This window comes from Tubulanus polymorphus, chromosome 4, assembly GCF_964204645.1.
Source record: "Tubulanus polymorphus chromosome 4, tnTubPoly1.2, whole genome shotgun sequence".
NCBI classification, from domain to species: Eukaryota; Metazoa; Nemertea; class Palaeonemertea; order Tubulaniformes; family Tubulanidae; genus Tubulanus; species Tubulanus polymorphus.
In genome coordinates this window covers 14,734,618-14,760,940 of record NC_134028.1, presented here as the reverse complement: position 1 = coordinate 14,760,940, position 26,323 = coordinate 14,734,618, and the positions used below count along the sequence as shown (strand labels likewise).

The 26,323-nt window shown below is 37.2% G+C and overlaps 1 protein-coding gene across 1 annotated transcript in view; it reads left to right on the top strand.

Moving 5' to 3' along the window:
* LOC141904223 (DNA-directed RNA polymerase III subunit RPC4-like) overlaps positions 1 to 26,323 on the top strand; it is a 111,581-nt gene that overhangs the window by 46,653 nt on the left and 38,605 nt on the right. Inside the window, exons 6-7 of the mRNA XM_074792786.1 lie at positions 8,436 to 8,549; positions 12,733 to 12,821. Of these exons, the coding sequence (XP_074648887.1) occupies positions 8,436 to 8,549; positions 12,733 to 12,821 (203 nt within the window). The remainder of the gene's footprint in view (positions 1 to 8,435; positions 8,550 to 12,732; positions 12,822 to 26,323) is intronic.

The window sequence follows — 26,323 nt, the reverse complement described above, 5'->3', positions numbered from 1 at the left end:
CATGTATATCATAACAATTGAACCTGCTTACTATAGATACGATTGATTTCATCTTTATTCGATATTGCAAATCTCAGAACAAATTGATTTTTGTTCTCAACATTAAGATGTACTCGTGGTCCTTTTTGGCTCACTTGGGACTTAAATATGCTTAGAGAAGAGCATTTAAAAGGCAAATGCCATTAAAATTTTACTTTCCATGATGACTTAACCAGTCGAAACTTTACTTTATGTATAACCCCTGAAATCGGACTGATTGAAAAAAGTAGCTCCAATTAGCCATAAATTAGTCATTTATTCAACCCTCACTCCCTGCGTATAGTTCACATACAACCCGCAGTGGCGCCATTTATGATGTTTTCTATGACAATCAACACCAGCACGTGTGCGTGCTAGTATGCGTAGCCTATGTATAATCGATGTAATAAATATTTGTTCAACGTATTCACAGACCAACAGCGCTACTCCCTTATATACGATTATCATATCATATACAATGGTAGCAACACTACACTGTATTAGGAGTTTTGTTAATTGAAATCGCTCTGTCCGGAATGCGGCGGACCCAAAGTAAACGACCAACACGGTGTAGTAATATGAACTCGAATATCTAACGGCTTTATTCAGAGGACTGTTTATAGCGTACATGATTATATGGTCGGTAAACAGTTGATTGAGAATAGATTGTGATATCATTGGATGCCAACTTGAGAATATTGTATACAAAACCATAGACTGTAACTTATAATATATTGAAATGTAGAATATAGCATATCAGTCATGACACGCTCCCATAACGATAAAATACTACATCAAATGCCTAGTGAAATGACTGGAAGCCGTAAGCATTTGTCAGAGATGATGTCAGAAACACACACATGCTTACATAAACAATAAGAGTGAGCACATGCTGAAATTGCCGTTGTGTAAGTCACATTTCTCAGTAATGGCTGAACAAAAATTCAAACCAGTAGCATATTTAATATTTGAGAATACATCGCATTTGAAAATGACTTTTAAACAATATTCTTTTTGATGACATTTTCTCTTTACCCCTTTAACCGGTGTGGATCACCTGTTTAACCTGATGTTATATTATATATGTTGTATATCAAGACTTGGTTTGGTTAACTAAAATACAAAGAATACATCTACATGAATTTCAAGGTTGAAAGACATAATTGTTACATAAGATATAAGCTATATAATATATTATTTCAATAGACAATCACTAATCTAATTATTTAACTTAAACATCGAATGCAGAATTAAAATATGAGTTCTCTATAGGCCTGTTTATTTCTTTAAACATTTAATCTAACTTATTAGTACAAATTACAGAACAATCAATTAATATATCAAAGTCTAATAATTCTAGAATAATACACATTCAAATTGAGATACCTAAAATCATAATTCTTAAGAAGTAAAATTTTCTTACCAAGTTTTAGACTGATCTAGCTCTTCAACAATAATGCAACAATCCTGACACAACTTGCCCGTTTGATAATCTTTGCGGCAATCCAACTAAACCAGAATTCGTGTGATTTGAATATCAGGAAAGTACCCACATTGTATGAGTAAAAATTACCAGTTTCCCCTTAGATAGGATAAAACATTAGAATTTCTCTGTATGACTACTGCTTATTCAGGGAAAAGACATTAACAGAAGGACTTATCCAACAGGAACTCAACCACAGAAATGTCATTTCAGTGCTCAGTAATTACAACAAAGTTAAAATCCAATATATGAAATAGATAAAACTAATACTACACATTTCTCAAAAAATACAATTTATTATGAAAACATTGTTTTGACAGTCAACTACTGGCAAGTATTTTTCGGCCTGTCATTGATTTTTTACCATGCAAGGGGAAAATTTAGTAACTCAGTTGATGTGAGAGATAACCCCATAATAGTGTGTATTTTATGAAAGCTCTTTTATCAACCTTTTGAATGATACCAGATTTGTGAATTTTGGGGGTTACCTTCCTAGTCTGAACCCCTGGTCAGAGACCTTAATAACCAGCACGATCATCAGATTCATCCGAAGAGGAATATAGAATACAAATATTATATTTATACTCGTACTATTCTTCCAATTCTTGTGTTCAAAAGTGAAATATATATATTATAACACTCATCCATTCATCCAATTCATCCAACTCATGCACTCATCCATCGATATGTATATGAAATTAATCTTTTTCATTTTCAAACTTAATTTGAATTATACAGTTTATTGTTAAGCTCATGAATATATTTATGATTCCTTAATGATTTTTTTATTTTTATATCTTTTATTACAAATTTCACAACACTTAATATTATCGCCATGAATCAGAAGCAATCCACTTCAAATTTTATGAAGTGAATATCATAATTATTATTTATCCGATATACACCAAAAAACCTTTAAGAGAAAGGTATTTGGCGTCGGATTCTGTACCGAAAATCCCAGATTGTTACACTGCATAGTTTTTTTAGTAGGGTTCTTTTAACATTTTGCCTATAAGCCATTTGATTGACACGTGGGGCTGGGCTTGTGATCTGCCGATGACGTCAGATGTAAACAATAATATAACCACGTGCATGGCGCACATGGCGCAAACGTGGCAACAAATTAGATTTTTTGGCACCAAAACTTTTTAGATTTTTTCTTTTGTCCAATGATTTTTCAACTGGAGCCAACTGCTATGCCATTAGATTGTACAATTAAGTATTCGCGTTTTATAGACTCTCTCTGAAATAATTCTTGTCCAGGGGACATGTATTGAAATATCTATTGTCGTTGTTTTTGTTTTTTTTAATTTTTAGGATATAAACAGCCTAGAAGAAACATCATCTGGCAGACACACATTTGATTACAGATCATATCCTGTTATAAAATGTGTTTGATAAATATTTTACTCAAGTTTTCTTGCCATTAATACTTCCTGACTACTTTTATTTTATGGTTATCTAAGTGCAAGGCAAACATTGGTGGGGTTCCTTTGGCCCTCCGAATATATAGGACCAAAAGGGGTATTTTATGCCATTTGGATTTATTTTTGCTTAGAAAATTTATTCAAATACTTTTTGGCGGGCACATTCAAATTCTGAAGGGTAGGACTAGTCCAACCCCTAAATCCACTTGCATTTAGTCTCAACGTTAAAACCTTCACCGGCCTCCTACTCAATTTTTTGATTAAATGTAAAACTTATGGCAGAATTTATGGTTGATTCCTCGATTTTTGAATCTCAAAGAATAATTTTTGAATTACACAGTAGGATGACACTTGAATAGCCGGTATTCAAATTTTCCAATCAATGTGAGAGGTGTCTAGGTCTATATACGTTTCACAAACGAACGTCCTCTTTTAAAGTTTCTTTCTAGTTAAATATTAATTCAGTAATATTTTTCACTTGAAAACGGAAACGTGCAGTTTTAATCAAATCTTTAATAGGAATAAAATTTCTAATTGTAAAATATTTTTCTAATTCATTTAAATCGATATCTTTGAACTGTAGTATCTGTTCATTCATTTATTAGCCATTTTTTTATTAAAATTGATATTTTCTTCAACTCGTTAATTACTCGTTATTTTTATATTGAAAACAAGAATTTAACGCATATAAATATAAATATTCACTGTTTTGAATATGAATTACTTCACTCACACTTTACTCACACTTTTTATGTTTAAAATTGATTTTTATCATTCGAAATCTATATTTGATCTTATTTTTCTAGATTATTATGCTAACATTTTACTCTCACTTTTAAAACATGAATATTTTAAGAGTAATTGGGAATATGGGCTTTCATCTCAAAGGTTGAAGGGGCGAATGAGTAAAAAATAAAAATAAATTCGAGCGTGCGAGAATTTATTTTTATTTCTTACGAGCTTGACCCTTCGACCTTTGGTATGAATGCCCATATTCTTAATTACTATTGGCCATTACTACTGAAGACCTTCTCAACTTCAAAAATCTGACCCATATGACACGTGGTTTCTATACCTCCTAATACATGCCAAATGTGTGATATATCACTTTATGCGTGTTAGACATTGAAGTCTGGTGTCGCCATCTGCTCACAAAAAAGTGAGTTAAAATGCTTCACTGACATCAATACACTATTCTATTCACTGTAGCTGGTCTATTCAAATGGGTTGCTAGTGACCGATTGCTGGTTTAAGGGTATCAGTCAAGCATGACGCAATTGGTAGCCATCTTTGTGTTGTCACTCCTCATTTGTAGACAGAAAAAGTTTTTGAGGGAGATATCTACAGTTTCAACTTATAGTCATGATTTCTCATGTGTTATATCACTGTCATAGGAGTCATCTCCTTACATGGAATCAAGCTTTCCCAGATTTTTGTTCTCGCCATTCAAGTTCTGGAATTACTCCTTTGATGGTTGGTGCTAGTCAGAACCGGAAATTGGAACCTAAATCTGCCATGTTTTAGTTCATTTGCAATTAAGATCTCTGTCAAAGGTGTAGACAGCTTTACCCGATTGTTAGCTTAGGAATTGGTCTAGTATGGACATAGCTTACCATTGGGGGCATCAGAGGTGTACCGGCCGACTCATCTAGTGTTAAGGGTCATAGCTATAGTTTCATTTGATTTTTTACTTGCCCCTTGATACGTATCGAGGTTTTGACATGAACAAGTGCAAAGAACCCGTGCAAAGACGGCACGTTTTATCATGATTGACTTGATAATTATGCTTCTTTGGTGAAAACCACAGGCATTCTTTTAGCTTGAATTGGCCCCTCTTATTCATTTGATTGGTAGATTTGACTTGACTTGATTTCTAGGAAAGCACGATCAGTATCTTTTGTGTTTTTTCGGTACCAAAGCACACAGATCGCGCCAACCCGTGACAGTTTCCCCATTACTTTTGAGCCAGCAGTCAAACTTTTCAATTTATTCTATAATATGTATGGATATTATGTGGTATGTGATCTCTCATACCATGTGGAACCTCACAAAATCGGATTTAACTAGTGCCCGTTGGACACTGGGGTGGCCACAGGTAACAGAACTACGTATAGGTAAGATGCTTGTAGAGATGTTTTGACTCATTTTTACAATATGCCTGAAATATATTTTTGGGATTTATTGGGGCCATGTAATAATTGTTCTCATCAGGTAGGTTTAGTCCCACCTGCGTGCATTCATCCGTCCCATTGTTAAGATATCTATCCGGTATTTAAAGTACATCCAGTCGGCCTAACAGGGTTTCAGTGCCTTAGATTTCTAAGTACAGCCTATTGGCTCGCACTGTATCCTTTGGAACCAACATCATGTATAAATATTAAAATACTGAAAATACTAAGCAGCAAACTAGGTATAGGTCGAGGTCTAAATATTGTAGTGGTAAATTCCAGGATTTAAAACGATCTGATACGCCGATTTCTTACTGCACCGGTATTTTAGCTTCTGCGGCCATACATTCAGCCACCCTTTGATATGTGACATCATACCTGTGCCTACCTGTACCCTACGAAATTTTGGATGTGGACCGTAAACAAATGTATATCTTTGGTCTTATTTGACTACAAAATAATCCTCTAAGAAAGATAAAATACAATATTTAAACTTGTAGAACTTTGAAGTCACGAATTAAAAAGATTTTTCAAGCAATGCCCTTACCCCAAACAACAGCTTTCAAGGTAAACCACACTTCGCCCATGGGCAATTTATTTTACGTTGTAGCAAATCCCAGAACAAATCGATTTTTGTGCTCAAAGGTAAATTGTACACAGTTGATCCTACTGGACCCAGGGTCCTTAATCAGATGTTTGAATGAATTGTAAACTTTCAAGCGGAAAAATATTTCTTTTAATGGTAGAAAATATCTTGATACGACTGTTGTTGCCTTAGATTTTTTGACATGGATCCGTGCCGCGTAGAATGATGCTTTATTCCAAAAAGCCCCTTAGCACAGATGATTTTGGAAGAAGTTGATTGGCATAGTTAGATCTTGAAAGCTCTTGGTAGGGCTCTATTCATTGTTGAAGAAATGGAAAACTATTTTATCGAATATGAATCTATTTTAAATGATTGCCCATTAGCACATGTTTCTTTATATATTGTGAATCATTGACTCCTCCTCATCTGTTACACAGTAGAAAGGTAACTTACCGCAAGGCTGTTACTTGGGTGCACTTTCAGTGACACAAAAAGCAACAGTACAACTTTTGAAATTTCTAGCCTGATTTTCCTGCAAAAAGTGCTTATTTTTGTTTGAAATAAGTGCTTATAAGTGCTTACTTTAATCATAGCCTTACAACTATGAACCCTGTCTATCTATCCTCAATGCATCCGTCTAAAAACTGACCCGATCAAAATCAAGATGGCCTACTGGAAGCCATTGTCGTTCGCCAAAATCGGCACTTTTTACACATTTTTGAAGTTTTCAAGGGAGATTTTGAAAAGTGCTTTGATCAATTATCTTGATCTTTCACATAGGTTTGTATCCCCCATGGTGCATTGCTAGGCCGACGGAGTGGGTGCGATTTCGGGGGCCCTGGCCCAACCAATTTTTTTTCACCAACATTATTTTTTTGGGGCCCTCTTTTCGTTTGGTTGTTATCACTTTGAGCGGCCTGGAATTACGCTGTTCTCTTTGACAACAGTGTTCACCCGGACGAGTTTCATTATGTCCGTTATTCATATAACATAATATAGCCGTACACAGTGTACAGGGTGCGATTAAGGCCATCTGCGCGCAAAGTTTAGGTAAATTAAGCTGCATTCACACTAGATTCAGCTCCTAAACAATCTAAATTTTATGACCGAGTCAATAAATATAAGACAGTTCTCAGGTGTTATTTCGCTCTGTTTCTACTTTTTATGAGTTTGCCCCAGTAAACTCGTAGCATCTCCTGATGTAGTCACGTGTATGATTAAGTGGAAGGAAAGCCGTGTGTTTTTAACAATAGCTATATAGCAAAATTTTGTTTATTTCCTTATCTCTGAAACTTTCCACGTTATCACGTCGTGTCATTTCGTGGGGAGCAGTTGGTGGGACGGTGTTCCCCTCCCAAATTTAGTTTCTGGGAATATTTCCTCTCCTTCTGGCGAGTAAATTTTTGTAGACTACTACTTGATATAGCAATCCGCTTAAACATTAGGGTAATTTGATTTATTTAGCCCTTTAGGTCTCCCCTTCCACTGGTCATACCGTGACACTGATTAAATTTAATTTTGTTTCAGGGTTTTTGTTCCTGTGCTTATTTTTACTTTTCTTACGCTTTGTCGAGGAAACCGACTCATCGGCGCATAAGCAAATTATATCTGTATTGAGATTGTGTGCACGGAATTATTGTACACGAACGATTGAATATAAGTGAATTTGTGATACTGGATTATTAGAACGTTTTCTTAGTCAGTTGGGCATCCAGCGACCGCTCTGGTCCCAGTCACAATTGGTTATGAATAGGGATATTATTTCTATAGAAATCTGGTGCCTCATTTCTGAATGCCATCAGTTGGCCCATGCCCACGTGACTAATTAGGAAATATCCGACATATGACTATAGTACATCAGTAGCTAAAATAAAAAAGAACAGAAAACACAAGAAAAAATGTCGCTCTCAAAAATCTTGTTATTACCAAGAGTTTGCTGATGATGGTATGTTTTGGAAAAAATGTGAAAATCCTGAATATTATAATTCCGGGCATTTTGATCATTTCATATGCAAAAATATATCAAATCCAATTCAATTTTGTTTTATCGAACAAATTTACATAAAGTCTAATTCTTTTCTCTTCTGCATCCAAATCAATAAGACCAAGGAAAAAGATTGATCTGAGGTATTTGTTCCTTGCATCTGTATATTGACAAATTTAACCCACCGATTGCATCAGTTGCTATGCATGTATGTGTAAAGCAGGCTAGCGCTTAGTATCCTTTGGGGCTCTTGTATTGGTACCTGGGCATATTTTATAACCATAATATGCTGCATAATTGTAGCTAGCGACATGTTCTATGAGTGTGGTGAGTTTCAAGGTTATTGCTTTCTTAATATGCCAACCAGGGGAGGGGGTATTGAATATTGAGTTTTTCTGTTGAACATTTCAAACACTTCCTCAGTAGGCGTGGTGTCCCTGGAACCGTAGTTATTTATTGTGAAGTTTTCAAGGGAAATTAATGCTTTAATCAGTTATATTGATCTGGATGAATACGCTTCATTATTTTCTGAGGATTGAAGAGTGGTGTCACACGATCAATTATCTTGGAAGTGATAGTTAAATGATGATAGGTTTCGAAACCACAGGAAATACTTGCAAAAGCATTGTGTTGGTTTAAAGTGTGAACATTGTATGTTCACTTAAATGACAAATGGCCACAATGAAATAGGTGGTTTTGAGTGATATGATATAGTCAGACCCTATCCTCATTATTCTAATTGTGAATGTTTTTTTTTTCATTCCAATAGTGGAAGAGCAGAGTACAGAGGATAATACGACAACCGCAGTAAAACAAATGACTCAAGCGATGAAACCATCTCAAATAACCCCAGCTGAATTGTTTACGAATTCAGAAAAATCAGGTTGTTGTATCTTGTCTTCTCTCAAGAATTAATGAGAACATGATCAGTGCTTCATCTAGCCAAAAATAGAGGGGCGGTCCGCCCCGCCCCCGAAAATAGCCGCCCTTGTGCCCTTCAGATGTGTCCCATGCTCACCCTTGTGACCTCATCACTTGCCGTAGGTCCGCCCTCCTGCCCTTTTCAGTCGCAAGTAATGAGTCAGGGCTTTCAAAATAAGCCGTCGCATAAAACTTTTAGTAAGTATCCTGCGACTGCTATGAAATATCTCGGCTATGAAATACCTCGTATGATATCAACGATAGTTGCTCATGTGATCAGTGGTTATATTTAAATGTACTGCAGTCAGTGTGCATCGTGTGAAAACGTGCCTCAGACGCGTGGCCTAGTTTAGGTTTCCAGGAAATTGGCTGACTTCCAAACTACTGCCAATCATTCTAGCGACTGCCGTTGTAAAGCTGGTAGTGTATATTCGATGGATTGTTTCGTTTTGAACACATCGTGATGCTCTGGATCCTTTTATCTAGACTATGAGACAAATTTTATATATGCAAGGTGAAAAACTTTGTTCGGTGAACTCACAGAGAGACTCGCAGAGACAATTAGTTTGAGTAGCCTAATAACAATAATGTGTTCTTAAGATCGTGAGAATGTGTTCTTAACCCTTCGTGAGCGCACCATTTTTGACAAGTTTTGCCACCAGAGCGAAGCCATTTTTGGGGTAATTTCAGGCCTTTTGACCTTAAGTTTTTAACTGCCTGCCACAGTAAAACTACTAAATGGATTCACATATAACTTTCAGATATAATGTATATTGACCACAGGATTATTTTACACTGGTCATCATGGCGATTGTTGTCGTTGCCATGGCAACGGTGAAATTCAAAATGGCCGCCGCGTGTATAGTTTCTCATTATTTTCTCAGAAAAAATCCAATTCTGCCAAACTGGGAAAGGTTATGGTTTCAAAACAGCACTAAAACAACTGCCAAACATGTTTTCTATCAGGCAATAGTCATAAATTGTAATTCTTTCATGTACTTTGGGAAATTTTGAACTTATGTGGTAGCTAGATCAAGTACCGAAAAATTTGAAAATTTGACTGAAGTGCAATGAATGAAAGTTTATTAGTTTTCATAACTACAGGAATCCATATAGGGTATATGCATATGGAAATAGAATACCTGTATGTGTTTATATATATATAAATATTTATAAATATATATATATATTCATATATATATATATATATTTATAAATATATATGTATACGTATATACACGTTCCGAAAATGATACTTATCAGTATGTACAATATGTATTTTTCATGTTCTTTCAAATAAAAACACCATGAATGTTTCAAGTTTACTGTTTGTTACATTTTTACAGTTTTCCACCACTGAAATTTTTGGTTTTTGTTGCTGCTTTCTCTTTTGGGGCCTTATAGTTCACAACTGAATGATATCGCAACATACACTCTGGGTGGAGGGGTGGGCGGTCCCCACATTTGCCGCACATGTATACTGTCTCATTACGAAATGTTTTGCCCAGTTTTCGATCAGAGCACACTTTGCATTCTTTGGGGTTGTCTCCTTTCAATTGGAAATGTTGGGCTCCATCAAGTCTTTCAGGTCTTTGTCCACCATCAACAGGTGGTGGTACTCGGGCATTAGCCCGGTGTGGTGACATTTCATCGACCAACGCCAAGCGAAATTTCTTCGTTGACAGAATATCCTTCTTGTCAATGCCACGGAGTTCACAATCCTGCCGGTAGAGGATGTGAGCATTCACAATCGTAACTTCGAGGAGATGAAAGAATACTTTCCTCCACCATTTTACAGATATTCGCTCGAAGTTATAGTAGCAAGCAAGCTGGTCGTTGACATCGACGCCACCCATGAGTCGATTGTAATCGGTGACACATGTAGGCTTGTGGCGTGGGGGGTCACCGGCTTTCTTTGCAGGAACATCAGTCCACTCATCAGGACCATGGATACTTGATATCATGGTAATGACACGCTTGTCTCTCCATTGGAGTACCATAATATCGTCTTTCCTTGCCGCCCTCGAATCGCCACGCTTCATGCCCTTGGTGTTTTTCATGGGCGGAGGCAGGCCTTTACGGTTAGGCATCATTGTACCCAGAATGGAAAAGCCATTGTCAATGAGCTTTTCTGCTAGAGCCATGGTCCAGAAAAATCTGTCCATGACTAATATATGACCAGGAGTGTCGATGACATCAACAAGATTCATCACAGTCTGGGCAACTTTGGTCAGTTCCGCATCATTTGGAGCATCACCGGCACCAGGGTCCTTCCCCAGATACATGTTCATTTTGTACTTGTATCCAGTACTGGAATCAGCTAGGGCATACATTTTCATTCCCCACTTGATGGGTTTTTTTGGGTTGTACTGTAAAAACCCAATGCGGCCCTTGAATAGAATCATGGTCTCATCAATTGAGATCCCCTCGCCGAGAGTAAAGAATTCTTGACTTTTGCTGTTGACATGCTCAACAAGCCATGCTACTTTGTATCCTTTGGATGGCAAAGGCTGTCCTGCAGCTATGGGCTCTGCCACATGAAGATTCCAAAACAAGAGTAGAAACTTATCACGTGGCATGCTGTTATGGAAGAATGGGATATTTATGGTACGCCGTGCTGAGAAGTAGTCCCAAATCGATGGCAATCTGATGACACCCATGTTGATCACCATCTCAAAAACACAAAGTAAATCTTCACGAGTAGGTGTTTTCCACTTTCTCAGCCTTGAAGATGGTTTTAGGTCTCCAGCCACGTCAGTTGCAGCAATTTTCGCTCTGGTTATGGTGTCGGTGTTTTGACAAATTCGATCGAGCACGTGATTCGGCCAAAATAGCCGAAAGTAGTCAATCGGCTCATGTCCTACCATTCTTGGAAGCTGAAATATATAAACATATATGTGTACTAAATAACTGTTCTATAACCAAACTAATTATTCTGAAACAGAAATGAAAATTCTGGGTTTGTTCCCTAGAACTGGAAAAAAAACGGTCAAAAGCGGCTCCCGACTATGGTCGGGATAAAAAATTTTTTACAATAGGTCACCCCTGACAACAATTTTCATCATAAAAAGATAAGAAAACTCACCGTTGGACCTGGGTTTCCTGTAAATTCTTCACTAACAGGATAATCCGGTCTATCACCTTCAGTGATATCCTCCCAGTCCTTGTGGTCAAGGATTCGATGCTGCAAATTTTGGGGTGGGGCAACGTTATCCCCTACCCCCCCATCACCATCGTCCTGGCTATGTTCCAATTCACCGATTCATCGCTGCTCACTTCGACTGACCCTCTACTTTCATCGTTACTAACAACTAAACCGTTTGAAGCAACGCTACTGGTTGAAATATCCGATAATTCATCACTATCTGAGTCTCCTTCAAAATAGCTGAGTGCAGCATCAAGTGTTATTCGTTTCGGCCTGGAGGCAGCCATTACTACATGTATTAGTACGTCACAGACACTTGTTCAGTTAGTGTACACCGTGCGCTATCGATTTACAACGCAGATTAGTTTTCCGGTAAGCCACGGGTGGCAGCACCTCCTAGAGCAATCGGAAACAAAATTTCCGACTAAAGTCGGGAGACGCTTAGTTTCCGTGGTTCGAGATTTCCCGACTATAGTCGGGAGCCGCTCACGAAGGGTTAAGCTGGCTGCTTACAAATTATCAACAGTTACTTGCCAATCACTAACACTATCAATTTAAATCAATTAATTTGATATTTCTAAGATTTGCTTTTTGAGATTGCTTTTTTCTGCTTTTTTTGTCTGCAACTGGTTTTCCAAATCATTTTTCCTTATCAGATTAACTATTGTTCATTGACAGGCATAGGTGTAAGGATGTACTGTGGTCAAGTGTGTCACTCATGGCAAAATCAGAGTTAAACATAGTATCTAGTCCTCAATCGTAGGTGGGGGGTACCTCGATTCTATGCAATAGGGAACATTGCAGTTTGCCCCTAAAACAGACGTGAGTGCGTTATTATTTGCCCTTGCTCCAATGGAATCACGCACAAAAATGCCCTTATTTGAAATCAGCACCCTGCCCTTTTTTAATGCTAGATGAAGCGCTGATGATAATGTCTAATCTTATATATTTTTGTGAAAAATGACTGCCTTTTTACGAGATTATGAAACTATATTTTTAGAGGAAGGAGAGTTGCTGTTCATACAGTTGCCAGATGTATTACCTGGAACTCCTGCATCTATTGGACTTGATTCTGATAAAAAAGATAGAGTAAGTATGGGGTACATTGCGTGTTATATATCATTCCTTACTACTTTTTAGTTAGTATAGGCGTCGGCCATTCATAACAGAAATCCAGAAAAGTATTGATATCTATTCAATATATATTACCTCAATTTACAACATTAAACCTCTTCACTACAGCAGATAATGTAACGTACGGTATTTGTGACGTAAAAATTTGTCATGCATGGTGAGAGGTCATTATTTGCAACGTAGATATACGTCACAAGTGGTAATGAAGAGGTAAAGGAACAACTTTCAGGAATTAATCTTATTTGAGAGGTTTTATTTTGTTGTAATGGGTCCAAAAATCGAATTTTTGTTTACAAATGGGGTTGTAACACTTATACGAAGTCATGCAATCAACTATGTTTATGTGCAAAATGTAGCTTATTCATGCGGCTAAAAATCTGTTTGAAATGTCAATTCGTCAATTTGTCAAATTTTTAAGAACATTCCAATGAGCATTTTGTTTCATAAAACTTCTAGACGTCTAATTGATGTAAAATAAATGCTCCCTGCAGTTAGCTGATCTCCTGCAGCCAATCAAAGTAAGGGCATATTAGATTATACGACGCAGACAAACCAGTCTTTTAATCTGCTCGAATTTTTGTGTGCCATTTTGTAGTATTTCTCATAACTTTCTCATTTAATTGGACAGTTTCATTGTATGTTTACTTTTAATTTGATAATCGTCGTATTGATTCAATCTCCCCACAACTATTTTATTATGCAAAAATTAGAGATTCAATCGATACGCTACATCGTGGACGGGCGCTCATTTGAATTGGCCCAAACCCGTCGCCGCGCTGATTGACATTAGATTGCTATTAGATTTTCTTTCGGTTTAGGGTTTATCGTACGAAATAAGTAATTATTTATAACATAGAGTACTGTTCACCCAGCCCTGGCAGTGGTTGTCTCCACATTGATCTCCGTCGCTCTACGATCCTATTGTAACCAACATTGTGGAACAACAGACACTAAGGTTCTTGGTGAAAGAGTACGATACTCATTTGCCCCACAATTCATTCCACATCCCATTGGTCCTGCATCTGATTAGTCTAACATCTTAATGGTCCCACAATTATTTCATTTGACTTAATGCATCTTGAGATATAAAGATCTGTGGATCTCTTGTTTATTAAGTCATATTGTTTTGTTCACTTCTAGTCCGTTTGTCGGTCTGTCCGTTGACCAAATCCAGTTATGTTAGACATTCAATGCACCTATGAATGTGACCCCTCGGTTGTGTTAGTTGTAAAAAAACAGAACTTATGTGAACTCGGAACCCTTAGTTCCAAGCAATGAACACAAAAAGCCTACCATCAATCAAGTGCAAACATGCTGTGTGCACAGCATTGTAGTTACCATTGTAGTTACTGAACTGCTCACCCAGTACGGTGCTAGGTTGCTACGGTAGACTAATACATACATGTGCCTAGTTTATTAGGCCAGCCGTAGGCTGAGCCTATTGCTATACAAATGGAGCGAATTTAAATGACATGGTTTCTAGAGTAAAGGCTCTTTGACAGTGCAACTTAGCATATATTCATAAAACCATTCATTAGAGCATTACCATTTTCCAACCCCGATGAAGCTGAATTTTGAAAGAGGGCCTCGTTGAAATTTATACGAGCTTTTTCGCGAAAATCTGATCGCAAAAATATCTGTTTTAAAAAGCCAATCAGAAAGCAAAGCCTCCTCTATGATTGGCTTAGCCTCTATTCAAGTGTACCTGGTGGACATTTACACACACCAATAACCTTGAAACTTAACATAATCGAAGAATGTCATGAGCAGCAACCTTACAATTGACTGGTATGAAATGAAATGCAAATGTTCAAATCAACTCTCCCAGGCAAGGACAACATGACTGACATTAAATATCTTGATTATTAGATAAAAAGATTAAATTACCATGTTTAACAATCACAACATGTGTCTAACAGTGCTTCATCTAGCATTAAAAAAGGGCTGGGTGCTGATTTCAAATAAGGGCATTTTTGTGCGTGATTCCATCGGAGCAAGGGCACACAATAACGCACTCACGTCTGTTTTAGGGGCAAACTGCAATGTTCCCTATTGCATAGAATCGAGGTACCCCCTACTATGATTTTGGCGAACAAGAATGGCGGCCATCTTTATTCTGGTCAGGCCAGTTAACTAGCAGAATTTGTATCTAGGGTCAGAGTTGCCACTTCTCCGGATTTCTCCGGAATTCCGGATTCAAAAAAAATCCAATTTCATTTCCGGATTTTCGGGAGAAGTCAAATAACCACAAAAGAAAACACCGCGAAAAAAATAAATCAATTCGGGATTCGACCCTAAACATCAAAACGTGACGGCTCCGTAGAGGGTTCAAAAAAGCCGTATTGTGCTGCCACGTAGTGGCAACAACCCTGCAGTACACGATTAAACCAAGATGACGCGACGATCGAAATCGACTGACGCTTCGTTTGTTTTTGGCTCTGGTTTATATATGAGGTGTATTTGACGGAACCAATCGCTATTTGAAAAAATGATCTGTAGGCGGTAATGAAAGTGAGGCCTATAACGCGTATTGCGCCAGAACGCATCTCCTGGCGTTCTAATTTTGAAAAATTTTCCGGGGGAGGGCCCCAGACCCGCCGACTTATTTTCCAGATTTTTAGCTTCACATAAGTGGCAACTCTGCTAGGGTAAATACATGTATAAACCAAAGATCAAACAATCCTCTAGAGCGTCTTGAAAACTTCCCAAAATAATTGGATTGTCTTCAGGTGTACAGACGATGGACGAAATGTTAACGCAATAGATCCTTACTTATAAGTTTGAAATTCATTTCAGGAGAGTGATTAATGTATCGCTGTAGCAGCGTTCTCCACGGGTCAAATTTATAGCAGGGGCAGTATGATATATTATCCTTGTTCTTCAACGACGACGCGACGACTGAGGGAGGTTTGGGGGCCCTCCCCAAGAAAATTTTTAAAATTTAACGCCCCGCAGAGTGTCTGAGACAGAAAATCACACTGGAATTCGTGAAAAGTCACAGATGGTTTTTATGCTGGACGCCAAATATCACAATAAATCTATCAACGAAAACTGGGCGAGTGGCTCAGTTACTATGATGGTTGTCTATTTTTAGAGAAACTGACGACGAACTACGCACTGAAGAGAATGAATGCATGAACAAACACTTACATGCAATTTTTTTAGAAAATAAAGCGAGACGATTTTGAAGTGTAAAGTCTATTTCGATGAAATCAAATGGGACATATAAGATAAGATATTTTACAAGCAACAGCGCCGAGGCAGCGTGGCGTGTAGTGAGAAGAACATGCCTCAATACGTGGCTTAGTTGTAGTTTTCCAGAAAACCAGGTACTTGGCACTTGGCCAGGGATATGAATACAATGTCACACTCACGTTGAGGCTTGACTATCACCGCTACATATAATTTTTTTTTATGTGTTACCTTTACTCAGCTCAAAGAAAATCCTACTAGATATTATATGACACAATATCAATGATGCAGTCAACAAAAATGTATATAAACATCATTTGCGCATACATTTATTGATGATCCACAGACGCTAAACAAACTTTATTGATCAGAGACACGTGCCATATGCAGCGAGCACTCTCGTAGATATTGATAGTAGGCTCCGAACACTGAGCTGCCAATCATTCTAGAGACCACCGTTATCTTAGAAGTTGGCTACGTTCCAACTACTAGAACATTTCACGCATCCGATTTCATAACTTTGTAGGCACATCTTGTTGATTTAGCTTCCCGTAAATTACGCATACCACAACGAAACCGAAAAAAAAAATTTAAGCAGGGCAGTAAAAAACATTAGGCAGGGCACTGAGGTTTTAGCAGGGTAGCATTAAATTTTAGCAGTAGCCATCATTCTATTTTTAACTGATTTTCATCACTGATAATTCCCACGCGTGTTGTGACGAGAAACACGGTTACATTTTTGAATGGCCGTAACAACATACAGGAAAATTCGGCTAAAATGTTAATGAAACACCTTGTAGACTCTTACCTCCTCATTATGTTCACAATACAATCCTTGAACGTTTCTCCCCCAACTTTTTTTAGTCTCTGCAACTAAAATGATAAAAAAAGTACCGTCTTCGAAGTACATGCTACCAGTGACGAAGTAAATTTTAAAAGAAAGTTCCAGTGGTGTGTTCAGAGGGGTGCGCCTTTGTCAAGGTTCCCAGATATTTCATGGCTCCAGGATAAGGGAGTCTTCAGAAAGTAAGCGGGTAAAAACATGGTACAGTTGATTACATCATAAGTGCCAATTCACTGAAATAAAACCATTTCAAAATGTTCCGAACCGCTCTGCACCTTTTGGTTGGGCTTAGGTGCCCTTTTAGTTATGACACGTCCTATATGGTGTATCCCTCCCTCAATCAGACCTTAGATCCACCCTCATTACCTTGTAATACTGTTATCTAATAAGCCGCATCTAATCACTATTTAAGGTTCATATTAATGAAAAGATTTACCAACAGTACATGTTCCTGTGGCTCCCTTAATTTCTCCTCCAAAGCTTGGAATTCTTCTATATCATTCATTACAACTAAATGGAAATCCTAATCTGCCGATTCACGCTGATCTAAAATCCTATTCATTTGACACTTAATGTCATTCAAAGCATGTAACACTTAGCGCTGAAATTCTGAAATAAATACATTTTTGAATTTTCTATAGACACATGCTTACAAAAAAAGCTGTAATTAAATACTGGGGGTACAAGAACGCCAAGCCTGCGTGGTGAAATGCTTGACAGGTAGATATTTTCAATATCTAACACCCACTAATGATTTAATAGCATAATTAAAGAGCTTTAAACTCATTTCAATCATAGACTTGGCTTTACGAATTACACATAGTTGAATGATTTTGAGATGTCACATTTTTTTCCAATGCAGTGGCCAATATTACCAAATATCAATAGCTGCCAGTCGGCCATCTTGGATCTTATCATGCCTGTTTTTGGGTTGCATATGCATCTAGGGTAGACTCATATAGGCCTATATAAACCAAATATCAAGAAAATCCAAAGAAATGTCTTCAAAATTCCCAATAACACTGGATTCCGTCAATGCACAGATGAACAAGAAGATGAAAAGTGAACAGCACAACCCGCTGGGATTTATGCCCTAAGTGGCTAAAAATGAAATGACCCTGTAAGAACATGTTAAACCAGCTTATGGTATAAGGCCCAGCAGGATTCATGCACAGATTTTTATGAAGGGTTTTAGAGCCCCATAATTTCATGCATATAAAATCTTTCAACTCGTGTCGCCAAAAGAATTAATATAAAATCATTTCTTCAGTCAAAATGTTAATTCTTACTATGCTGTTGACATCGGGAAAAGATCCCCTGTCCTCAGGTGCTGGTGAAATGCTTTTGAAGTTGAACGGATTGTTGGCGTTATTCTCAAATGGTGAAGAATTTCTCGAAGAAGCTGGTGAAGGACTTCGAAATGCTGAAGGACTTTTGAAACCTGTAAGGAATTATGGAACTTATTGTACAATTGAGAATCGCGAGCGCCAATACTGGACAAATTTAAATTTCCAACCACCTTTGTATGCTCGTAGTGTTTAAAACGAACTCTAACTCTCAGACATTAACTTACTTTGAGTCAAAGTCAATGTTTACTGTTAAAATTATAAAGGGAATTTGGGAGATGTAGAGTGACTTCAAGATGGGGGGCTTATTCGTAGATTCAAAGAACTGAAAGGGGGTTTCCGGGTTCATGAACACACAAAATAGTTCATAAGAATTGAATATGCAGAGAAACATCTTTTACATTTCAAATTCTTTAGGTAGCAAAATGTTGCGAGTGTGGGGATAGATAGCTTTCTAAAAAGGGGTGTTACTTAATTTGAAAACATACCCTCAGTTGAAACTGTCGGATTAGTTGGGGTTGGGTCATCACTAGTCTGAGAAAATCTTGTCTCAGCTTTTGTAGAAACCGCACCTGGAAGACAATAAAAATATATTCAACATGATCGTCAGATTTACTTCTGTCACATGTTATCCTTATTTTCAGGTATAACCACCCTTATAAGTTTAACCGGGGGTTTCGGCAGTTGAACCTGAGAATTGTCTACAAGAAACAATTTAAGTTAATGATATGGATCGGTCTACGACCAATTATGTTCTAGCCTATGTCCTAAGCCACTTTCTCAGATAAAAACGAAAGAAAATCTGGTAGATGATCCTAATTTTTAGAACTATTTTACCCTTTGAATAAAATAATTCATTTTGCAATTTTTCAATACATATATAATTCTTTAAAAGAAGTATCTTGAGTTCTAGTGCTCAAAAGACACTTGAACCAGACTTATTTTAAATTTTACCTTCATTTTCAACATCGGATATATCCGATTCTAAGTCATCTGCAAAAATATCAAAGAATAACAATGAAAAATATAGCTGCATAGCAGCAATAACGGGTTTCTACCTAATTGGTTCATATGACGAACTGGGAAGCGTACGAAGATTTCATCGAAATAATTCTAGCCCATAACATATGACTATTGCCAAGAAGCGCAACCTGATGCAACATTATGCTGGATATGTGGATATTAGGAGTCCATTTGTCAAAGCATCGAAGCAATACAGTCCAACTTATTTATGTCTCAGATGGAGCGCGCGGGGCAGGGTCGTCATTATATTGCTGACATTCAAATTACACTTACACAGCGCAACGTTTTTCAGTGTGTAAACTCTGTCGTACTCTGCATTATAGGACAGTGAGGAATTGAATTTTAGCCACCTGAGCCCTTGGCTTGATTCGAGCAAAAGACTTTAAATGACTTCACAGAATTTGATTATGAGTCTAGGATTTTCTGAATTTTGAAGAATGCTTTCTCTGGTTTTGAGATCAATTAAGATTCACTCCTGAATACATTAGTAAAAAATTTGTCAAATAGATTCTTATTTTATTGAAAGAAATTCTACTGAACACAGATTTTGAAATTAATTATGTGTCGATTGATCTAGACGATATAATTACAGCTAAATCATCTGATGATCAACAAGGTGGAGTTTTCATTTATCTTCGGATAATTTGTCTACACCTGATGATACAAGCATTTTGGCGACATCTTTTGAAACCTCAACGCTTTATCTGCGCGCGTCAATTAGTCAGCCACAGCCGATTTTCATGCCATCTGACCTCTTTCCACCTGTAATTAAGCAATCTAATGTAAGAATTACTCAGTTATGTAATATCATAGAGGAGTGAAAGTATAATAAATATTTAAATTGTGCGTTTGTCGTGAAACATCTATTACTACTGTCTCGCAGAGCAAGATTCGGTATTTTTTTCGGTATGTGGATTCGGTATTTTAAGGGCTATTCGGTAAACTCCAAAACAAGTCTCTGATAAACTTTTAAAAGCTTCATATCAAGGGTATATCGTAGGACTCTTGATGCCCGTGAATTATCATCCCATAATAAACAATGAATCCATTTCTGCATGTACACTAGCACGACTGATTACTGATCCAAATATTTTAAACATGACATTAGAAAAAAACTATTACAGCATCCGAGACGCTTAATTTGAAACGTGCACTTGCACACTGTGGTTTAAATATATTCCCACCAGCTGCAAGAATCGGCAAAAGAATTGAAGACCATAGTGACCAGTTCATTCCACGATTAGCTGGAAGGAAAGTAATCGAAATAAATAGTCGTATACATAGTGTAAACCAGTCCCTTACTAACTACTAAGGCTTTCCAATGGCTCTACACACTACATTAAGGGCCTAAATCTATTCTAGGCGTATCCCCCCAAAAAAAGCTAGGCATTAGGCAAGTAGGTAGCCAACAATGATCATTGCTTTGCCGAGTACTCATTTGCTATCATATGTACTCATATCATAGCACCACCCAGTGGAAAGGTAACCTTAACTGCAGTTAGACCAAGAAATCATGTCTAACATTCCCTGGTTAGTGGATTCTCACCTTGAATTGCATAAACTCTCCTGTCGTTGTCATTGATCCGAGTTGTCAAGTGAACGCGGAAGTCAAATTCCATAGGAAAATCCCTACCATACCTGTCCATATTACGTTGATTTGAGCCAGAAATCTTCAGGAAATGTAGCCAACGTAAATTGATTTACTAATAGAATTAATCAATTGACTCCTAAAACTCGCCATAAATTTGCGATAAATTTTTGCTGAAAATGATTTCAACCATCCGCCATGTTGGCTGCATATTGTCCGCAGTAAATGACGGATCCGGAGTAATTGTAAGTCTGAATTCGCGATTTACGGTTGAGTTTGACGCTCGAGGTCATCCGGTAATTTGTAGGCTTTTCGGGATGTACTTTTATCAATGGATGACAATGCTTTGCGTTATTCTTGTCGCTGTTTGGACCCGGTAATTACACAGGATTAATTCATAATAAATTACTAAACGCAAATTCGAAATGGTCAGGCACTGAGTTATATTTCTGACAGAAATGAAAATTACGTTTATAAGCTGTTAGTGGTCGAATCTGAGAGGAGCCATCGGCTGCCATGCAAATTCAGATGGAATTTTGAGACGAAATGCCTTCAATGAATCAGATATGAGATTGATTTGCCTCACTGGGAGACGCACTAACCGAGGACCCCTTTTCAAATATTTCAACATACGCTTTACTACACCCAAACATGCAATGTGCATGTAATCAAGCGGAAAAGTGTCAATACAGTTAATCCCAGCATCAATGATTGGAGATCTTCCATGTGCCTGATGGTCCTCATATACCATTGAATTGAAATTGTCCAATGTCCTCTTTTCAAATCTTTCTTGACTAGAAAAGATAACTCTTCCAGATTTATATTCACCCTTGATTTCACACCTTTCGCAAGCAAAATACCAACTATACATTTAATAAATGTACGTGCAGGTGCATCACACACAAATACAGTTTTGGATATATGGTACAAGATATCATTATACATAACTCCTGTATCCTTCAACGCTGAATATTCTTAAAAAAATCATGGAGATAATCATCTACATTATTCGGCTTCTGGGTTCCATAAAACAAAGCCACAATGAATGGTTCACATCGGTTAAACATGCCTAGGATTGGCCAAAATTGAGTATTGGTAGACTTGTGCAATGGAATGCCATCTATGTTGACTAATAAACAAATTGAGTTTGTGGTTAAGAGTTCTAGTTCAGATAGGCGTTTTTTATACCACATTCCGGACGGTTCCTGAACTTCTCTGAGACACTGAAACGCTGAAAATAAAACACTGAAATTTCAGGGAATTCCAGAAAAACGCTGAAATTTCAGGGAATTCCCAAAAAACGCTGAAATCGTGCTAGAAACCGACGATACACGTTTCGAAAATTTTTCCGGGCCCGGTGTCTGCTGCCGGGTCCTAAACCGTGCTTTAGTCTTCACCGATTTTTTCGGGTTATAGAGATACGCCTACAAGGTCGTTGTCTTCGGCTCCCTTCAACATTTTCAACTGGCATCAGATCACAATTAATAGGTTAGTAGCTTGAAAATGCATATGGCCGGACCATAGTAGCTATAGTGAAGGAGAGGTCCCCCATAAATGTTGCCATAATTTCGGCAAATGAGATAGTGGTCTGAGCTCAACTTTTGATCGATTGATGGAGGACCTCATTTCCTTGACAAGAGCCGGAATCTTCAGTTGAATCAGGAGGAACAATAATTGTTCAGGACAAACTGTATAACATGATACTTACTAGCCAAAAATTAGTTCATCAAAACTGCAGTTCCAAAAACTACCATCATGCTTCCCCAAAATGGAAAATAAATGAATAATATTTTACTTCCATTTGTCTGTGCATCATGATATAGATTGTTGTTATTGTTTTTTGTGCATGTATGTACCCGTATGAGCTAACAATGAAGTTTTCACTTCATTTGAATAAATTCTTAACTACAGTAATTCTAATTCTCAATTGTTTTTATTATTGTTTGGTAACTCCTTGCAACTTCTCATTTCCACGTTTCATACAAGAAGTAGTTGAATGAAAGTACAGTTAGGCTGAACCTGACAACCCATAATAAGTGCTAGCATTGAAATTTGATTATTTCGATTTTATTTTCGGTGTCATTGAAATTCGTAAATAAAGGTTCAACTGTCATTTTTCTTAAGCATAGCTTCGATTGGGTTTAATATTTCTACATTTTCTACAAGGAGGCCTTAAAGGGTCGTCCCCGGGTAGAGGTCAAAACTTGGTTTACTTTCTCAAGTTGCTGGAGACTACCATCTGCATTCATACCTCGATTTGTCTGGCCTATGAGAGTCGAACAACATTTTCCCATACACAGGCTTGGCTTTAGTGTAGATGAAGGCTAGGCACTGCACATTGTGGATTAACTGGAACTCTAAACTCTCAAAATAAAACCAGTCGACAAGAAAGATCCAATAATTGAACGTTAATCTAACTATATTAATTAACAGCTTAAGTTATACATTATACATTTTACACAAAAGAAATCAGTTCTACATTTTATCCGAATCAAGTGTTAAAGCCACAGATTCGCTTAGCTTGGGCTTGAATTCTGGTTCCATTGCTTGGTATTCTATTGAAATCCCCTTTGTTACCTCGGAATATCGGTTAGCTTTTAAAGACTACAAATTTGGTCCCAGGAAAACCAAGTAAGGCGGGGTACTACTGTACATCAGCTGTTGACTTATTTTTCTCAGGTTGAATCAAGTTATTACTGAAATAGCGTTTGTTTTATTTTATTTTTTAAAATTGCGTCGTTTAGCTATCCCTGCTGCAAATTTCACAGTTGAAGTTCACTGGTGGCATCTGATTGCATGAAATATAATCACTGCTGCTACAAGAAGTCTTTTCTCGGTATCTGTATGTCCATCTTAGCAAATCAACTTGAATTGGTCCATGATTCCTCCTTTTATAGATAGTCTAAAAATAAGAATTGATACATTTTTCTAACAGATGCTATGTCATTTCTTGAAAAACCTGATGATTTTCTCACCACAGCAAATAAATTATTTGAAATTGTTAAATCTATTCCATGTGAACAATGAATTAAAAGAAATTAAGTAAGATCCCTGTCCAAAAGCCGCATCATCATTATAACTAGCTATCAAATTTAACTTACCTCCAGTCTCCAACAGAGAACACCACAGTGGCCCATAGTCATGTGTGACGTGTTGACAAAAGAAAAGTGGTTCTCCTAATCATATTTTATATACCGTATTTTCTGGTGTATAAGTCGAGTTTTTGAGACCAATGTTTCAAAATTAACTAATGTTAAAAATCAAAAAAGAAAGAAAACCGCGTATATTCATTGTACAGTGTTTATATAAGCCGCGATGCTGTGGCAGCGTGCCAATAATCGATACACAGCATTCTAATACTAGACTACAGGCGCGCGGCATTCAATGTATACACTATACATTCAACACGTGGATACAAACAATGAGCACTAATCCGGTAATTTAATATTAGAAACAACAGATCCCAATGATTTAATAATGCAAACAGTGGTAAAGACTCTCAACTACTATGAGAATGACATCGGCACTGTTTTCAATGTGACATATGTATACACATGAAGAAGCGACTCGACTTTTACACCGACTATAGCCCTAGCACAACTTTTTAAACTGAAAATTTGACCTCGACTTATACACCGGGTCGACTTGTACACCGGAAAATATGGTACATTGAAATGTTCAAATAAGATTTTTTCATCTTAGTAAACCACATTCTTGGAATATTCAGCATAGTGTTTAAAGTTGGCTTGTGTGGTTGTGATAGGGTTTTGATTCATACTGTTTATGCATGTCTCTATAACCAAACATTAGGTAGAGACTAAAGCAAAGGTTCAGGACTCGGCAGCGGTCCCGGCCCAGAAAAAATTCAAAACGTGTATTGTCGGTTCCTAGCACGATTTCAGTGTTTTTGGGAAATTCCCTGAAATTTCAGCATTTTCTTTTAGGCATTTCAGCGTTTCAATGTTTCAGCTTTTTCAGCGAAGTTCTGGAACCCCATTCCGAACCAAAGTAAATATGTCTTCCATCACATTTTTCGTCGTGGGTGACCTTTCTTGGCGTTTCTAAAAGAGTACGAAGGTCTCCAGGAAGTTCATGTCCAGATTCACGCAGAATTCCAAATAGTTCATTACCAGCAGAGCATGTAATTCTATTTTTGACTGCCCACATCGCTAATTCATCTCGAAAAGATGGACATGCATCATCTTCATTGTTGTTTTCATTTTGATCGTTATCAGATAAACTCGAAGATGATTCACCATCATTGTCATCATCGTCATCATCAGATCATGATGGTTTTTGTTTATGGTCACCAGAGGGCATTGAATATTGAAATTGTAAGATTGTTGAGCATTTGAAACCACTTCCCAAGTGGGCATGGTGTCCCTGGACCCCTAGTTATTCGTTAACAGCGGCATGTGCCTTTCTTCTTACTTCATTTCGAGGAAGCATGAAAATACCGAAAATGATTGTCTCAGTTTCAATTAAATGTGACCATATAGTTGGTTTTATAGGTTTAGGGAGCTTATAACAGTTTTTTTTGCATGGAAAATTTCCCTTTTTATTTCAACTATTTTATTTAAAAAGGCAAAAGAAATAAAATTCGCCCGCCATCGTCAGTTTCTAGGAAAAAATGATAATCTGACAAGAAACTAGGGTATTTCTTTGTGTGGCCTTATAAGTACTGAATTGACTGCCTCAGTCTGCATTTAACACAGCATATGGCATCGATTACAATGCTTTGTTTTTCATTTCAAAATTCTCTAAGCGCTATGAGATTTTAAACAAGTTGAATTGATTTTTGAAAATAAAACTTCATTAATGATTATTCATTATCATTTATATAATATAAGGATTTCTTAATCTGAAATTTACTTCATTGATGCAATAATAAGACAAACATCGGCCCCACGGGGCACTTTAGCCATTAATATTATCGATGCAATGGATTTTTCATATTAATACACATTCGGCTCACATGAAATTTACACAGTACAATAATCTTTTTTTAAAGTAACATTGACAGGAAGATGGCAGCAACCAATACTTCAGATCATATTTCTTCCTTCATCTCATTTATTCGAACATAAGAAAAGGAAATTCGGATTGGATGAGGTTTTGTTCAATAAAATAACATTTAATTGGATTTTCCCTTGCATAGAATTTGATTGAATTTGCAATACAAGCACCTTGGCTAATGAGCACAATACGGCCATCCATGCCTATCACCGATTTGATACGAAGCAATTTTTCCCAACCCTTGCACAGTTGTCTGGGATATTTTTGTAGTGCATTTAAGAACTCCCAAAAACCAAATCAGGATTTTACAGGAATCGATCTTGAAAATCAATTTTTAATTTAAAAATAAAACCCTGAAGTTAAAACAGTAGCCGATACCACAGGATCACGTGAAATGCTGCTGATTTCTGCAGATTCTAGACAGAGCCTTTGCCCTCTGATTGGCTCT